The sequence below is a fragment of the Ranitomeya variabilis genome, chromosome 1, assembly GCF_051348905.1.
Source record: "Ranitomeya variabilis isolate aRanVar5 chromosome 1, aRanVar5.hap1, whole genome shotgun sequence".
NCBI lineage: Eukaryota > Metazoa > Chordata > Amphibia > Anura > Dendrobatidae > Ranitomeya > Ranitomeya variabilis.
The window spans coordinates 360730717-360748451 of record NC_135232.1 but is presented as its reverse complement, the minus strand read 5'-3'; the positions used below and the strand labels follow the sequence as shown (position 1 = coordinate 360748451).

General features: G+C 45.3%; 1 protein-coding gene across 3 annotated transcripts in view; it reads right to left on the bottom strand.

Moving 5' to 3' along the window:
- The window catches only part of RABGGTA (Rab geranylgeranyltransferase subunit alpha), a 94515-nt gene that overhangs the window by 38719 nt on the left and 38061 nt on the right, over window positions 1-17735 (bottom strand). For all 3 annotated transcript variants that reach the window (XM_077248936.1, XM_077248934.1, XM_077248935.1), the window contains 3 exons: window positions 9785-9887; window positions 9653-9704; window positions 9405-9493 (listed from right to left, as the gene is read on the bottom strand). In XM_077248936.1, coding sequence (XP_077105051.1) covers window positions 9405-9493; window positions 9653-9704; window positions 9785-9887 — 244 coding nt within the window. The remainder of the gene's footprint in view (window positions 1-9404; window positions 9494-9652; window positions 9705-9784; window positions 9888-17735) is intronic.

The window sequence follows — 17735 nt, the reverse complement described above, 5'->3', positions numbered from 1 at the left end:
AATAAGATGACCCTGCTCGTGAGAGCTTACAATCTACAATGAGGTGGGGGAGATACAAGGTACAGGTGTGTATTTACAATGATGTATTTACAATGATGGTCCAGCCATCTTCAGGGGGTGGGGGATAGGAGGAGATAGTGAATGGGCTACACACACATACTTACACATAAAATGACTTTGATTAGGGAACGTGATAGGCCGTTCTGAACAAATGTGTTTTGAGAGAGTGCCTAAAACTATGCAAGTTGTGGATGGTCCTAATTTCTTGGGGTAGAGCATTCTAGAGGATTGGCGCAGCACGGGAGAAGTCTTGGAGTCGGGAGTGGGAGGAACGGATTAGTGCAGAGGTTAGTCGAAAGTCATTTGCAGAGCACAGAGGTCGGTTAGGCCGATAGACAGAAATGAGGGAGGAGATGTAAGGGGGTGCCGCACTGTGGAGAGCTTTGTGGGTGAGAACAAGTACTTTGAATAGGATCCTATAATCAGCGATTGCCCCATTGTTGCCCAGTGTGGTACTAGTTTGTGAGATAACCAGTCTGCTGCTGACTGCTGAGAAGTAGAAGGTCACGTTCCGAATATATGGATTTCTCATGTTGCAAGATATTACGGCGTAATGCTAATGAATGTAGTTTGCATGTGCATTGCACAAACACTGTACTTGCTATGAAACATCTTTAACTAATTGGAAAGGCATCAAAAATTCCTGTAAATTACAACCCGGAGGGGTGTAATGCTGAAACCCCCTCATGCAGAGGATGCCAAAATCCTGAGGATTATGGGATCCAAATTCTCATGTGTGTAAAGGGCAAGTAGCATTCAAGTGAGAAGCTTTGGAACAAGTTGTGACACCGCATGAGAAAGAAAGTATTGTTGGAAGTATTGCCGCTTATAAGCCGTCAGTCACATACATAAGAATTTGAAAATACATTTTACTCATTACACTGAGCTTACTTTCCTCTCTGCAATGAAACAAACAGCCAGGAGAAATTACTGTAGGAAAAAAAAAAAATCTATAAATAAAATTACCATAAGGCTATGTTCCCACGATGAGCTTTTGCTGTTACAGAGTATCTGCACCATTAAGTAAAATACGTTACTTGCATTTTTTTTTTAGAAAATACGCTACATAAAAAAGGCATCAAAAGCTTATCGTGTGAATATAGCCTGAGCCAGCCAAACAAGCACCTGACTTACAAATTAAAGGGGTTGCCCACGACTAAAATATTGCTAACCTATCCTTACGATATCAGACTAGTGGGGGTCTGACAGGCAGTACCCCTACAGATCAGCTGATTACTTTCAGCCCCCATAGAAACTGCAAACAAGAAAGCGAGAACAGCACAGCTCAATACACTGTAGTAGTGGTTCTTTCATAGGATCTGACCCCCCTCGCATCTGAGAAAAGCTGTGTATGGCGCTATGGTGTAGTGGCCCTGCACACGTCTGACCACCACAGGACCAGCAAACAGATGACTGGTGGTGGGAGGAGGGGTTGCCGGATGTCAGATCCTCACCTAATTGATATTACTGACCTATAACAGACCGGTCATCAGTATCCAAGTCCTGGACAGCCCTTTTAATATTTATAGCCACTTTTAAGACCCAGTTAAAAATCAATACAAATATAACACGTTTCCCTTTACAAGTGAATACGGTTTTAAAGACGCTTTCTAGATTTTCAATAACTAATTCGCCATGTCTGAAAGTAGTAGATGAATGTTGAAATATACCAATCATACATAATATTAACCGCTTAATTCCTATAGATTCTTTGCGTTAGAGGTGCAGCACATTGGAAGAGAACGTAGAACCACATGTTAGAACAGACAATCAATAGTCACCATCAATTAACCATAGTTTTTATTATAGACTTTTGTGCATTGACACTAGGGAATTTGAAGACTGAAATAAAATGATTGATAAAAATATTTGTTACATGTAAGGCTTCTTTTATACTTGACGTGTTTTTTGCGGCCCGTTATTGCCGCAATTTTCACGTTCTGCTGCGTGAACGGCGGTCCACAATAACGGAAATCACGGTGCACCGCAAGAACAACCTTCCTTTGTTTTTGTGGCCCCATTAATTTCCACTGGGGGCTGTGTCCGTAAGCCGTGAAAAAGATCGAGAAGGCTCAATCTTTTTTCACGGCCGTAAATACGGCCCTCACGGCTATACGGCGCACCGTGAAATTATTGGGGCCCGTTTTTGTGGCAACATAGAAATCTATTGGGGCCACAAAAACGGGCAGACAAATCACGGCAAATGTAAAAGAAGCCTAAATCGGCCTTTACTTTATTGATGAGATGTTCTGAATTATAACTTACATATATTTTGCTAACTTGAGCTATGAAACACGGCACTGTCTTTAAATAGTGCATATTTGCGTAGCTTGCTTCCATCAAACATATCAAATGTGTTTACTTTTTATTTTAAGAAAGCTGGTAAGCCATGTAACCCTTTCATTTTGCAGCCTTGTGCATTCACAACCACAGTGCTTAAAAGGGAACTGGTAACTTCCAAAATGCTATTTATGGTACCTGCGGGTAAATAGTACTTAAAATCCTGTCCAGCTAACTTACTGGTACAGTGCCCACCGGGAGAAAACTAAAACCCAATTCATCAAAGCTGTTTTGCCAGAATTCTGGTGTAAATAGCTTTGAAAAGTCAGTTTCCTTTCATTTCTCTTAAGTAGCGGCACACGTAACCGCTGACAGCTGCAGGAAGCCGGCATCTGACACTGTGCTCGCTACTAAAGAGCGAACAATGAATACTCACTGCCCTCCACACATAGTCACAGCATGGAGAGCGGTGAGTATTCCGGCAGCTGCCCTTCGGCTTTCAAGCAGCGCATGATGTCCATAAAGCAGCTGCTGGCATCGGAACAAGATGCTGCGAGGGAGCGCTGGGAAGGTAAGTGTAATGGTTTGTTTTTTTAATGTTTTTGGATGGGGCCATGCATGCCAGGATGGGGGTGGGGGCCAATCATACCAGGATAAGGATGGGGCCATGCACACCAGGACGGGGATGGGAGCCAATCATACCAGGACGCTATTAAAGAGAAATTAATATTCATTGCCTTCCATGCACATAGGCGTGGAATGCAGTGATTATTCATTTCTCTTTAGCAGCGGGCACAGGAGTTAGCCGCAGCAGCTGGCTCCTGCCTCTGTGACCTCCTGCCTCGCCGCTGCTGCTCCCCCACCTCCCCACCACAGCCAGAGCCGGGCCATCCGGACTATAAGATGCACCCCCCATTTTCCTCCACATATTTGGAGGAAAAAAGTGTGTCTTATAGTCCTAAAAATACTATACTTTGTTAAACTACCCTTTGAATTTAAGACAGTATTGTGGGTTTTGGGGGGGATTGGAGACTATAAGAATGAAATCGCAAAAAATTGGCAAATCTTTGCTCAATCTTCCTTGCAGTTGCGCTCCAAATCTGTCAGGTTATGAGAGCATCTCTAGTGTACACCCCTCTTCAGGTCAAGCCAGATTTACAATTGGATTCAGGGCTGGACTATTCCAAAACCTTGATCTTCTGTTAAAGCCATTTGTTTAATGGCTTATAGTTCATTATGCTTAGGTTCATTGTCATGCTGAAATTTCTCTTCATCTTCTGCTTTTTAGCAGAGAGATTATATATATATATATATATATATATATATATATATATATATATATATATATATATATATATATATATATACAAATACATACACATACCCTCTACCCCGACCCCCCCATCCTCAAAATGATCTCACTTTGTTTCTCAATGAACTTGTACAGATTATGGACGACATTAAAAGATGGAGAAGTTCTTCTTGGTATAGCTGTTTACATAAGCTGACACAGGTGTGCAGACTTTTTTATATCCACTGTAGGATCGCCGCCATATCAATAATACATGGGTTATATGTGAATCACTCTTACAATAATGCATGTAAAATAAGTTTATTGTTCACTCAATTTTACTCAAGTTTTTCCCATTGTACAATAGGGTGAAAGTCTGAAATAAGTTTCCTCGTGCATGGCAACATTAGTCGTTCATTAGATAAATGTCAGAGGGTTCTGATGACGATGCAATATGCGTGAAGGCAGTTGTAACACTTCTGTTAAAGGGAGTGGGTCAGTGGAAGGGAATGACATCCTGAAATTTAACATGATCAGTTCCATGTTTCCTGGCGAGATAAACAAGACTTATCTGGCAGCCCCTTATCCGATTCCTCTGTATCAGAGGAAAAAAAAAAAAGAAATGTTTGGCCAAATCAAACAGTAATGTTCAAGGACACTTCGCTTTATAATAACACCATATAAGGGTCTTATTTCTTAGCTCTTTGGCATCCAAGTTCATGAAGCACAATGGTGTGACAGCTGACAATAACAGAATTACTGAGAATGCTCACTGACAGTATAAGTGGGGATAACGTTTGCGGTTTGCAGACCTGACCCCATGCATTGTTTGCTTACATGAATAGGATCCATTTTTAGCTTATGTCAGAGGCTGTACCTGCAGGAAGTGGCACCCACTGTAAATCTGTGCATGACCTGTTACTCCCTGAACAGGATTTTCACTTATATCTCCATCATGGATCATATACTATGACTAAATATAGCAAAATCTGCACTCGAAAACTGAATTTTAAAAAGTATTGGCAGGTTTGACGGCATTTTTCAGATTCTAACATGATACTACTGAAGCTTCAGCATCCAGGTTGCTATAAAATGTATTTTATCTGTAAGTCTTAGAAATAGCACTGCCAGAATGAGAAGTGCTGTTACTCAGTGTGTGATTTTATTGATTGATCCCTGTAGAAATTCATTCTGCAGTATTAAACACATCAATAGTCAATCCCTATAAATGGCGACATCTACAGGTTACTTGCAGTGTTACGCAACACTCCATTTCATTATTTGATTCATAATATAAATGTATTTTGATAGTTGTGATATCTGTTACCTCTGACGTGAAACTGAAGAAACAACCACAAATGACTGCAGACTTGAAAAATAGTCAGTTAAGAATCATTCAATTCTTCCTCATACTATCGCAATGGTTAACAATGAACACTTCATTTCTTTTAAAGGGATGTCTTCTCTAAAATATCATGTTAAATAAGACCAGTCATTTTCTTTCAATAAATTTCACATTGTCCAATATGTGCAGAAAGGACAGAACAGAGATGGTTTATCAATACTGAACTCTAGAACTAGAACTCTAGTGCCACCTATTGGAAGTATCAATCCTAAAAGCCAATATTGACTCTTTCAAAAACTTTGCCATGTGATTTAGCTTTTATCCTAAGCAAGGCTCATTAAAAGGGTCGATACTGACTTTTAGGATTGCTACTTCCTATAGGTGGCACTAGAATTCTAGTCCTCTTCTTCTCTGAAGAGACAATTTGCATATTGAAATTTCCAAGAGGAGCATGCATGGCTTTTACGTCTCCTCACTCTGACATGCTAGGCCTGGCATTTCATTGTCCACAAGAAGAAACCTTACCCTTAGATCACAGGGAAAAAAGACAGCTGTGATAATGAGGATTGGCTAAAGCTCTCTGATACATATTTTGATGAACGCCATCTTTTTCAGTCTTCCTAGGGCAATATTTAGCACTAGCTGTACTACCTGGCTTCGCCCGGGTTAATGACTGCTGTTAGCAAAATAGAATGTGTTAACAAAAATTTATTCTGCACACAAAAACCACAAAACAAATAGATAGAAATGTAATTATTCAAAGGCAAAAACTAAGCTAATAGAAGCATTTCACAACATATATTAGCTTTGTTATACTGAGAATGTCTTTGTTGCCTATATTAACCAATCAGAGCTCAGATTAATTAACTGTAGCAAAATAGAAGCTGAGCTGTGATTGGTTGCTATTGGCAGCCTGATAAATCCCCAGCCAACAGGAAGCCCTCCCCCCTGGCAGTATATATTAGCTTACACATACACATAATAGACAGGTCATGTGACTGACAGCTGCCGGATTCCTATATGGTACATTTGTTGCTCTTGTAGTTTGTCTGCTTATTAATCAGATTTTTATTTTTGAAGGACAATACCAGACTTGTGTGTGTTTTAGGGCGAGTTTCATGTGTCAAGTTGTGTGTGTTGAGTTGCGTGTGGCGACATGCATGTAGCGACTTTTGTGAGATGAGTTTTGTGTGGTGACATGCGTGTAGCAACATTTTGTGTGTCGAGTTGCATGTGACAGGTTAGTGTAGCAAGTTGTGTGCAGCAAGTTTTGCGCATGGCGAGTTTTGCGCGTGGCGAGTTTTATGTGTGGTGCGTTTTGAGTATGTGCAAGTTTTGTGTGAGGCAACTTTAGCATGTGTTGCAACTTTTGTACATGTGGCAATTTTTCTGTGTGTGCAAGTTTTGCATGAGGTGAGTTTTCCATGAGGTGAGTTTTGCACGTGTGGCGAGTTTTGCGTGAGCCTAGTTTTGCATATGGCGAGTTTTGCATGTAGCGAGTTTTGCGCGTGGCGAGTTTTGAGTATTGACTTTTGTGTTTCGACTTTTATGTGGCGAGGTTGGTGTGTGTGTGGAGAAATGTGTGCTGAGGGTCGTATATGTGTTCAAGCACGTGGTAGTGTGTGGCGCATTTTGTGTTTGTGTTCATATCCCCGTGTGTGGTGAGTATCCCATGTCGGGGCCCCACCTTAGCAACTGTACGGTATATACTCTTTGGCGCCATCGCTCTCATTCTTTAAGTCCCCATTGTTCACATCTGGCAGCTGTCAATTTTCCTCCAACACTTTTCCCTTCACTTTTTCCCCATTATGTAGATAGGGGCAAAATTGTTTGGTGAATTGGAACGCGCGGGGTTAAAATTTCACCTCACAACATAGCCTATGACGCTCTCGGGGTCCAAACGTGTGACTGTGCAAAATTTTGTGGCTGTAGCTGCGACGGTGCAGATGCCAATCCCGGACATACACACATACATACACACATTCAGCTTTATATATTAGATATACCTGTATGTAATCTCCTGTATATAGTATATACCTGTGTGTCATCTCACCTATATATAGTATATATCTGTGTGTCATCTCCTCCTGTATATAGTATATACCTGTATGTCATCTCCTCCTATACATAGCATATACCTGTATGTCATCTCCTCCTGTATATACTATATACCTGTAGGTAATCTGCTCCTGTATACAGTATATACCTGTGTGTCATCTCCTCCTGTATATAGTATATACCTGTATGTCATCTCCTCCTGTATGTAGTATGTAAGAAAACAACTGTGGGCGCTGCACTAGTAATCCTACTGCTGCAGATAGACGGACACAACTACCAAAAAACGTCCGGATTGGAGTAGATACACACCAGAGATCAATTAATATATGTATATCCGCGCTGCAGGTTACAAGAAATCTATCTATTGATGAGAGTGCAATATTTTACATAGATCATTCAACATGCACTCTATCATAAATTATCCAAAATTAGTTGTTGTATTGCCTTTAAAAATCTATATATTCATATTTACCGGGCATTTATGCATTCCAAGTCTCCTGATTTGGTATCCTTGGTTGCCTCGTATGACACGGTCTGGATTCACTAGGTAACTGTACTTCCAAAGTCCTTGCGTTCTTTCCTTCTACTCCAAATATGAGGAACGATTAAGGAGGTTCTGTCCCGGCCGGTGACAGTCACCCCCTACCTCATTAGTAGTGAGCCCCAATCTTCGGCGTGTCTCAGCGCTTCCACACGCTTGATGCCGACGAGGCGCAGAGAGGCTGCAGGACCTCGTGTGACGTCACTATCACGTGATGTTGCACGTGAGCGGCTAGAAACTGCACAAAGTACCGAAAAAAAGCTATCCAACGCGTTTCGAAGTCGGCGGACTTCTTCCTCAGTGACGTCACACGAGGTCCTGCAGCCTCTCTGCGCCTCGTCGGCATCAAGCGTGTGGAAGCGCTGAGACACGCCGAAGATTGGGGCTGAAATCGGCTGGGTAAGAAGTTCGGCAAGCTGGAAAGCCCCAAAGGCAAATGCTAGGATTTGTTTCAGCTTTGTATTAGTATGCTTTGGGGTAGTGTGGTGCCACCTGCAGGTCATTTTTCCTTACCGCACTTTTATGAAAATTAATGTTTAAAATGTATTTTGTGATCACATCGTGGATTTGTGGTTTGTTTGGCTATTTTCTTGCTGAAGGGGGCAAGTTTAAATTTCAAATGGTGTATCATTTGTGTGTGTGGGTGCAGCATGAACGGATATACAAAGGAATCACCGAAAAAGAGCGTTATGAAATAATATAGAAGGATGAATGAATTTAATGAACCTGTCAGCACAAGTTACTAATGTAAAGACATTGCTGTAATGAGGCTGTAATACTGATAAAAATCCAAACCTTTGGTGAAGAAATGTACCGTACTTTGTGGTTCTTTAATCAACATTTGAAGTTTTCTGCCAATTAGACTTCGGTGCACAGGGGCTGAGCTTTTCCCTCCCTGTTGATTCCTTGGGACCTCTGGTCTCTGAGTGACAGATTTCAAATACAGGATGCAGGTCATTGAAAGGCTGGAGGCAGGGAATCACTGGCAGGGAGGGAAGCACTCAGCCCATATGCACTGTATTCTAATTAGCAGAACACAACATTACAACCGTGTATTTACATTACAAAGTCATGTGGACAGGTTCTCTTTAAAATAAAAGGAACCTGCCATTTTTGTTTTTTTAGGGAACACTTTGCTGTAAAAATGACCAGGGAACTAATGACCAGAGATACACTGCAATTTTTTTTTTAATTACAAGACAAAATATCACTTTAGTCATATTCTAAGAGCCATATTTTTTGTATTTTTAGTTGATAGCATTAAGACAAATGGTTTTTAGGGTGAGCTATAGTTTTTATTGATATCACTGTAGCATTCGTATGACTTTTTGATAATTTTTCAGAAAAGCAAAGTAAAAAAAATGGTTATTTTGATTTTTTTCTGGTTTTATTGTTTACCATATGTGATGAATATTTTAACCTTTACATCTGTGGTAAAGGGAGCCGTATCTGTGTGACTGGCATCCTATGCAAGCCTCATTTGTGAACAATTTTTACTAGGCAGCCACTCCCTCCATGAATTGGTAGGTTTGTGAGTGGCTGTATCCATCACAACTTTGTTGACTTGGTGTTGGTAAGGCGGCTTCTTTTTCTGGTATACTTTTTGAATTTATGTCCTTTAGTGAGCCATCATGCTTGACAACAGCAATTCATATATTAGACTGTTGCAAAATAAACTAGCTTGGATGACAGCAGTTACTGTTGGTTGCTGACTATGTAACACAGTCATCACCTGCACTATATGAGGTGGGCTCAGCAAAGGGGTTAAAAGATCAACATTCCATGAATATTACTTGAAAACCATCATGGTAGACTCCTCAAGAACTTACATTTATTCTCAGGCTCCAGCTCTTGCAGCTCCTTGCAGGACTGCAATTCTTGTTGCAATACGTTGCTTTTCCCCTCAGATAGCTCCAAACTGAAAAAGATGAATAAGTTTGCGGTTGTTTTGCCATCAATTGTACTCGCGCCACCATCAACCTTAGTCAGAAGTGTAAGGCCCTGTTCTCAAAAGGCAGTTGTGGAATGACTAAGAGCTACACAAATGCAGCACTTCTGATGCATAAGCAATATTCACCTGAAGATTTTATCTTCTGTTGCAGAATCTTGAAACCATGTGCTCAGTTTTCCTAGATTGAAAAAGAAAATCAAATTATGGAAGTATTCTCATTTTTACATCTCCTGATAACCTGTATTCAGCAGTGATCACCTGGGTACAAGACGCACTCTTTTTGAGCTTCTCCATCCTTCCAGATAACTTTAAAGTTATGCTGACAATGGTCACTGAAACGATCCTTGGGGAATTCAGAGATCTGGGGAAAAAACATAAATATGTACATGACAAAATGCACTAGCATGTGAGGATACTGGAAAGTATGAAAGCTTTGTTCACACTGCACTGGAGCCTAAAGTATACATTTGTAGGACTTCTCTAGGCAAAACTCACATGGAAGACCAAGTTATTCCATTATATACGAATACAGTGCAATAATGGGGATTAGACCACCCGTAATGATGTTTCCAGGAGTCCATCCTGACAGCACCATGGAAGTCATCCTTCTTATCCTTATAGGGACAGGAAACACATGAGAGGTTAAAAAACTACTCCCACCCACCTCCCTCAGTGTTTTTTTTGTCCCTGTAAGGATAGATACGAGAGAAGACGTTGAAACAGGAAGGAGCCTCAGAAGCGAGGTTACTTAAACGGACTCGGGGGTATTGGGGGGGAATTCCTCCTCTCCATCCCCCCAGTCAGGAGGTCCGTGGCCGACCGGGGGGTTCCACAGCCACAAACCAGTGGAGCATGAAGAGCTCCTGGCTCACGAGCCGCTTCCCTACAGTGGGGGGGCTCTTGGCTCCAGCGTCCGCCGGCGGTGTGCTGCCTGCTCTGGGCAGACCACGTGGCACGATAAACAGGCGCATTTCCGGTGACGTCATTGAGGCGCTCCAGTGGCTTACTTCCAGGCTGAGAGTGCATTCCACCGTGGAACACCGGGAATCCAAGAAGACAAGGTAATATAAGAGCAATACCTTTTGTCATGGGGGCACACTGCTGACACATCTAGACAGGGATGGAAGAAGCAGGCCGGGCAGACACTCAGGAACAGAGCATGGTAATCGTGGGTAAAGGATTAAGGTTCTTTTCTCTCATTATATGCGCCAGTATACTTAGGGTGTCTATTTTTTGTCGCAAATTTAGGACAGGGGAACTCCTGCTACATCAGTCCCTGCTCCCAGAAGGGCTGGCAAAGCCTTAGGGAAATCTAAACGATGCCCCATCTGCAGCATGAAATTGCCTGATGTTTATGGGAAGCAGTTATATGAAAGCTACACCACTAAGATTATTAGGGATGAACAGCCAACATTCCTATCGGAAATGAGGTCCATCATTTAAGAGGTCAGGCCTCTATCTCCAGTCTCGCTTCTCCACAGACATCTTAACCAGTTCTACGGGCTAAGAGACCAAGATCGAGATGGAGATGAGTTCAGAGAAAGATATACAATCCCTACAAAGGGGAGATAGCTTCAGAACCCCCGGAGAAGGGTAAAATATATCTCTTCTCCCCCTATGACACAGACGAGCTCGTACGTGCAGTTAGAAATACCATGCAAATGGAGGAAGCTCAAAAACAGCAGTCGATCCAGGACGAATTGTTTGAGGGACTGAGATCCCAGAAACATAGTTTTTTTTCCAGTGAATAAGCATATCCATGCAATGATCTTGGAAGAATGGGAAGACGCAGAAAAAAGGCTGGTCATACCCCGTTACTTCAGGATTCGTTTACCCTTCGAGGCTGAGGACATTAAAATTAGGGAAGAAATCTTGAAGATTGATGTTCCAGTTGCTAAGGTGGCTAAAAAGACATAAATTCCGTTTGAAGACTTCTCCAGCTTCAGGGAGCCAGTTTCATTCGAGGGATCTTCAGACTGCTATTCTATCCTCCTGGGACAGGCGGCAGATAACCCTCGGCAGGGAAATGTACTTATCCCTAGGGGTAAGGAGATCTCTGGTCTGGTGGACCATCCCCAAAAACCTCCAGTTGGGTATTCCATGGATTTCCTCTCCCTGCGTGACAGTCACCACCGACGCAAGTAGAAAGGGATGGAGAGCACATCTAGAGTGAAAAATATTCCAGGGGATTTGGCCTACAGAGATACAGGTAACTGGGAAGCTCTAAAACAGAGTCGTCCATTGCTGGAATACTGACACGAAAAGATTATGACGGACAACATAACAACTGTATCTTTTTTACGCCACCAGGGAGGCCCAAGGCCCGGACTCTTCAGGATTTGGCCTCAAGGATCTTTGCTTGGGCAGAAAGAACTGTTCTATCAGTTTCAGCAATTTATTTGGAAGTTTCCCGGAACACGGTGGTGGATTACCAAAGCAGGCAGGCAGAGCTGGCCTCCGTGCGGGAGTTATAAGGGGTGGTTTTCCAGCAGTTGTCAGCACTCGGGTCTTCCTCAGATCGATCTATTCGCAACAAGGAAGAATTCAAAGGCCAGAAGGTTTTACTCCCTGAACCCCATGGACAATCCAAAAGGGATTGACGCCTTAAACCAGGTTTGAAGCAGGACTCTTTCATACGGCCTTAATACCAAGGGTCCCCAGAAAAATCCAGGAAGATCCGGCAAAGGTGCTCCTGATAGTTCCCTTTTAGCCAAAAATAAGTTGGTTCCCTCTATTGAAAATCATGGCCTTAGAGGAACTGGTCTTACTTCCCCTGATAGAAGATCTGATCTATCAGGGTCCAGTTCTTCACCACGACCTGTAGAGACTTCATCTATTGGCATGTATCCTGAAAGGAACATCCTAAGATCCTGGGGTCTTTCAGATCAGGTGATAACCACAATTCAGGCAAACAGGATGCCGTACACATCGGCTATTTATAACAAAATTTGGAAAAGATTCTGTTTGGAATGTGGCAGTTCTTCCATGGACACTTCCCACCCGGATATCTCTAAAAGATTGATTTTTGGTTCTTACCGTAAAATCTCTTTCTTGGAGCCTTCATTGGGGGACACAGGTAACCATGGGTGTATGCTGCTGTCGCTAGGAGGCTGACACTATGCAAATAAAGAAATAACTCCTCCCCGGCAGTATACACACTCCGACAGGCACCAGGCAACTCAGTTGGTGCAAAAGCAGTAGTAGGAACAAGTATAAACCAACTCAACCTATGTACTAACCCAAAACAACGGCACGTTGGCCAAAACGGTACAACCTAAAGGGAGGGTGCTGTGTCCCCCAATGAAGGCTCCAAGAAAGAGATTTTACGGTAAGAACCAAAAATCCCTCTTTCTTTCTCGCTTCATTGGTGGACACAGGTAACCATGGGACGTCTAAAAGCAGTCCCAAGGGTGGGGATAATATGCAGAGAGAAGGAGACTCAGGTCAGCCGGTGAGCAACCGCCGCCTGCAGAATCTTCCTACCCAGGCCGACGTCCACAGAAGCCTAAGTGTGCACCTTGTAGAACTTTACGAAGGTGTGAACGGACAACCACGTTGCGGCCTTGCAAATCTGCGAGGCTGAAGCTTGGTGGCGAACTGCCCAGGAAGCTCCCACAGCCCGGGTAGAGTGAGCCCTCACCCCTGGAGGAGGCTGTTTGTCATGGACACGATATGCCTCCAGAACCGCCGAACAGATCCAACGAGCAATTGTGGATTTAGAGGCAGGGAGCCCCTTCCGAGATGACATACAGAGGATCAGACTGGCGAAAAGAAGCAGTTCTGGAAAGATAGACTTGGATGGCCCTGACCAAATCCAGCTTGTGAAGAGATTTCTCAAAAGGGTGAACTGGGGAAGGGCACAAGGAAGGAAGGACGATGTCGTCATTGATGTGAAAAGCCGAAACTACCTTTGGTAGAAAGGAAGGAACCGGCCGCAGGACCACTTTATCCTGGTGTAGAATCAGGAAGGGAGAACGGCAGGACAATGCCGCCAGCTCGGAAACTCTCCTAATTGAGGTTATGGCGACCAAGAAGGCCACTTTCCAGGAAAGAAGAGAAAGGGAAATGTCCTGAATAGGTTCAAAAGGCGCACTCTGGAGGGCGCCGAGTACGAGGTTGAGATCCCAAGGCTCAACCGGAGGATAGTAAGGAGGCGCTATATGAGCGACACCTTGAAGGTCCTCACCTGGGGAAGGGAGGCCAGGTCTCTTTGAAAGAAAAGAGGATGGACAAAGCGGAAACCTGACCCTTCAAAGTACTTAGGGAAAGGCCCGAATTGAGACCCGCTTGGAGGAAACCAAGCACTGAAGGAAGGGAAAGGACCATAGGGAAAAAACTGTTGTCATCGCACCAGCGGAAAAAGGCCTTCCAACATCTATGGTAGATACGCGAATATGCCAGTTTCCTAGCTTTTATCATGGTTTGTATGACGCTGTGGGAAAAGCCTGCGTCCTCAACGGCCATACCATTAAATTCAGAGACCTAGAATTCGGGTGGAAGAGGGGTCCTTGTGATTAGTGATCCGGACGGTCTGGGAGTCTCCAGGGAATGTCCGATAGCATGTTCACTAGCTCTGCATACCAGGCCCTCCGATGCCAATCTGGAGCTACTAAGAGAACAGGAACCCCCTTTGACTTTATCTTTTTTATGACCCTTGGAATCAAGGGAAGAGGAGGAAACAGATAAGGCATCTGAAATTAGGCCCACGAAATCACAAGGGCGTCTCAGCTGACAGCCATCGGATCCCGAGACCTGGAGACGTACTGGGGAACCTTGTGGTTTGTTCAGGAGGCCATTAGGTCGACATCCGGAAAGCCCCACCTTTGACAAATTTGGTCGAAAACGGCGGGGAGAAGAGCCCACTCGCCCGACGGCTGAGGAAGTCGGCTTCCCAATTGTCCACTCCTGGGATGTGGATGGCCGATATGGAGGGAATGTGGTTCTCCGCCCACCGTAGACTCTTTGACACCTCCCTCATGACCTGCTGGCTGCGAGTCCCTCCCTGGTGGTTTATGTAAGCCACGGCTGTGGCGTTGTCCGACTGAATGCGGACCGGTTTTCCCGTGAGGAGGGACTGCCAGCGGAGAAGGGCCAGGAAGATTGCCCTGATCTCCAAGAGATTGATTGGGAGACGCGTCTCTTGGACATTCCAGCGGCCGTGAGATGGAGAAAGACCGCACCCCACCCCTGGAGACTGGCACCGGTGGTGATGACCTGCCAGTGGAGGGGGAGAAATGACCTCCCTCGAAGATTGGAGGTGGACAGCGACCACCAAGAGAGAGATTTCCTCACATTGAGAGGGAGACGAACAGGGCGGTCTACGGAAAGTGGGCTCCTGTCCCAAGCCGACAGAAGGGCCAGCTGGAAAGGGTGAGAGTGAAATTGGGCATAAGGTACTGCTTCCATGGAAGCTACCATCTTCCCTAGAACTCTCATGCCGAGCTGTAGAGGTAGAAGGGCAGAGCGCTTCAGAGCTTTGATGCCCTGCCGAAGAAACATGAACTTTTCCTTTGGGAGGAAGACCTGGGCTTGAATGGTGTCGAATTCCATGCCCAGAAATTCTAGGCGTTGGGTTGGAATCAAGGTGGACTTCTGTAGTTGATTATCCAACCTAGACGGACTAGTGTGTCCACTGCGATCTGGAGACTCTGGGCGCAGTCCCGGCGAGACGGACCCTTGACAAGGAGGTCGTCGAGATAGGGGATTATAAGAATCCCCTTCGATCGAAGGATGGCCATGACCGCCGCCATTACCGTCGTAAAGACCCTGGCGGTGGACGCCAGGTCGATTGGGAGAGCTGTGAATTGATAATGTTGCTCTTGGATCGCGGAACGAAGGAACCTCTGATGCTGTACACAAACAGGAATGTGTAGGTACACATCCTGGATGTCCACAGAGCATAGAAATTCTCCCGGTTCGATGGAGGCGAACACCGAGCGCAGAGACTCCATCTTGAAGTGCCGAATCCGGAGGTGACGGTTCAACTGCTTGAGGTCCAAAATCGGGCAGAGAGAGCCGTCTTTCTTTGGAACTACGAACAGATTCAAGTAAAAACCCGAAAACCGCTCGCGGTAAGGAACTGGGATGATTTCCCCTGAGGCGAGGAGTGAAGCGAAGGCCTGGAGAAGCCCTGGGACATGGGAGGGCCGTTTGGGTGGACGAGAGAGGAAGAAAAGTCTTCCTGGGGGCGAAGAAAATTCTATTTTGTAGCCCGAAGTGACGATCTCCCTGACCCAGGCGTCGTCGACCACCGATAACCAAGCCTCTGTGAACAGAAGAAGCTTTCCTCCCACCCTGGAAATATTTCCAGGTGGGGGTGACCCGTCATTTTGAAGAAAATCTATGGCCGTGAGAACAGGAGGGTTTAGACGATAGGCTTTTAGCTCTGCAGTGCGGTGTAGGTCTGAAGGCAGGTTCCTTACGTTCCCCTTGGGTGGCAGACCGTTCCTGTCGAGAGGTACCACCTGAGGAGGAGAAGGATCGAAAGGGGCGAAAGGACTGGGGTCCCTTCTTGTTGAAGGAACGCCTGGGCCTAGACTGAGGTAAAGAAGTGCTCTTACCACCAGTGGTGTCCGAGATCATTTGGTCCAGCTGTGTGCCAAAGAACCTGGAGCCCTGGAAGGGCAGACCAGTGAGGGATTTTTTAGAAGCGGGGTCTGCGTTCCATGCCTTCAGCCAAATAACTCGGCGAATGGCAATAATGTTACTGTCGGCCCTTGCGGAGCAAGCAGCCGCATCCAGAGAGGCATTCAAGAGGTACTTCCCTGCTAGAGAAATCTGATCCCCTAAATCAGCCAGCTCCTCAGCAGGAGTTGAAGCTACAATGCCTCTACGCAGGATCTTGGCCCAGGCTGATACCGCATTCGCTACCCATGAAGAGGCGAAACTAGGACAGAGAGAGGCGCCAGAAGTTTCAAATGCCGACTTGGCTAAGGCTTCGATTTGTCTGTCCGTGGGATCCTTAAGAGATGCAGCGTCAGGAATGGACAACACTGTCTGTGAGGACAATCTAGACACAGGTGGGTCTACCTCAGGAGATTCGGACCATTTGTTAACAAGGTCTGAATCAAACGGGTATAAAACGTCCAGCTGTTTCCTTCCCGGGAAACGCTTACCAGGATGCTCCCAGTGTCTCGACGTAGTGTTGTCAAACTCCTTGTGATTGGGAAAAACTCTAGAGGGACGTTTCATCCGTTTAAATGAAACGGAGATGTCCTGAGAGATTGTCTCTTCCTCCTTAAGTTCAAGTGTTTGAATAATAGCCTAAACAAGGCTATCAACCATATCCTGCGTCCCGGAGGTCTGATCTGCATCCGAGTCAGATTCCGACTGAGAAGTTACGTCTGACCCGACGTCCGCCTGCGAGGAGGGGGAACGGGTAGAGAGGGTTATTCCGGCTGACGTAGCGTGATCAGGCGAACCGGATGAGGAGCTAGACAGAGTCCTCTTCCTGTATCTTTTCCCAAGCCTGCCCCTGTGAGGGTCTTCGTCAGGTGCGAAAGAATCTCCGTGTGAGGAATTCGCGGCACTGGTGGCATTAGAAAGAAGCGGAATACGTTCAAGTACCTGGACCAGGGACTGAGATACTTTAGTCAGGTCAGACACTGACTGAGACATGGCAACAGCCCACTCCGGGGGAGGGGGAGTGCACTCATCTCGAGAAATAGGAGCTTCCTGAGGGACGGACATGATAGGAGGACTGCAGGACAGATAGAAAGGAGATGGCTGGCCTGAAGCCCACTTTTTCTTACAGCGGGCGCAAGCGTAGTGAATGACCGTATTGATATAGCCGGGGGCCCCTGCGGGGTTGGACATAGGTAGAGAATAGTAATACCGAAGCAGGACGCAGAAGCGATGCTGCTGAGTGAAGTACAGGCCGGGAGGTGGAGGAGCAGCGCAAAGCCTACCAGACACCCAGCGATAGCGGCAGCGCAGGAGACTGTGTCCCCCGCTGGAAGAGGTCCTCGTGACCACGCGACGTGCGGAGATCCAGGAAGAAGATGTCCGAGAAGCGCAGTAGCAGATGCGGGAACGAGCGAAATTTGAAAAATTAAACGACCATCCTGGAACGATTAAGTGATCACTGCTTGTGCAGGCGGCCAGTAAAGATAGTGGGGGAAGCTCTGCGCGTGGGGATGTTGTTATTGAAGATCTTCCTACCTGAAGTTGAGGATCGCATCAGGAGCCCTTGGACGATAGAAAGGGTCCT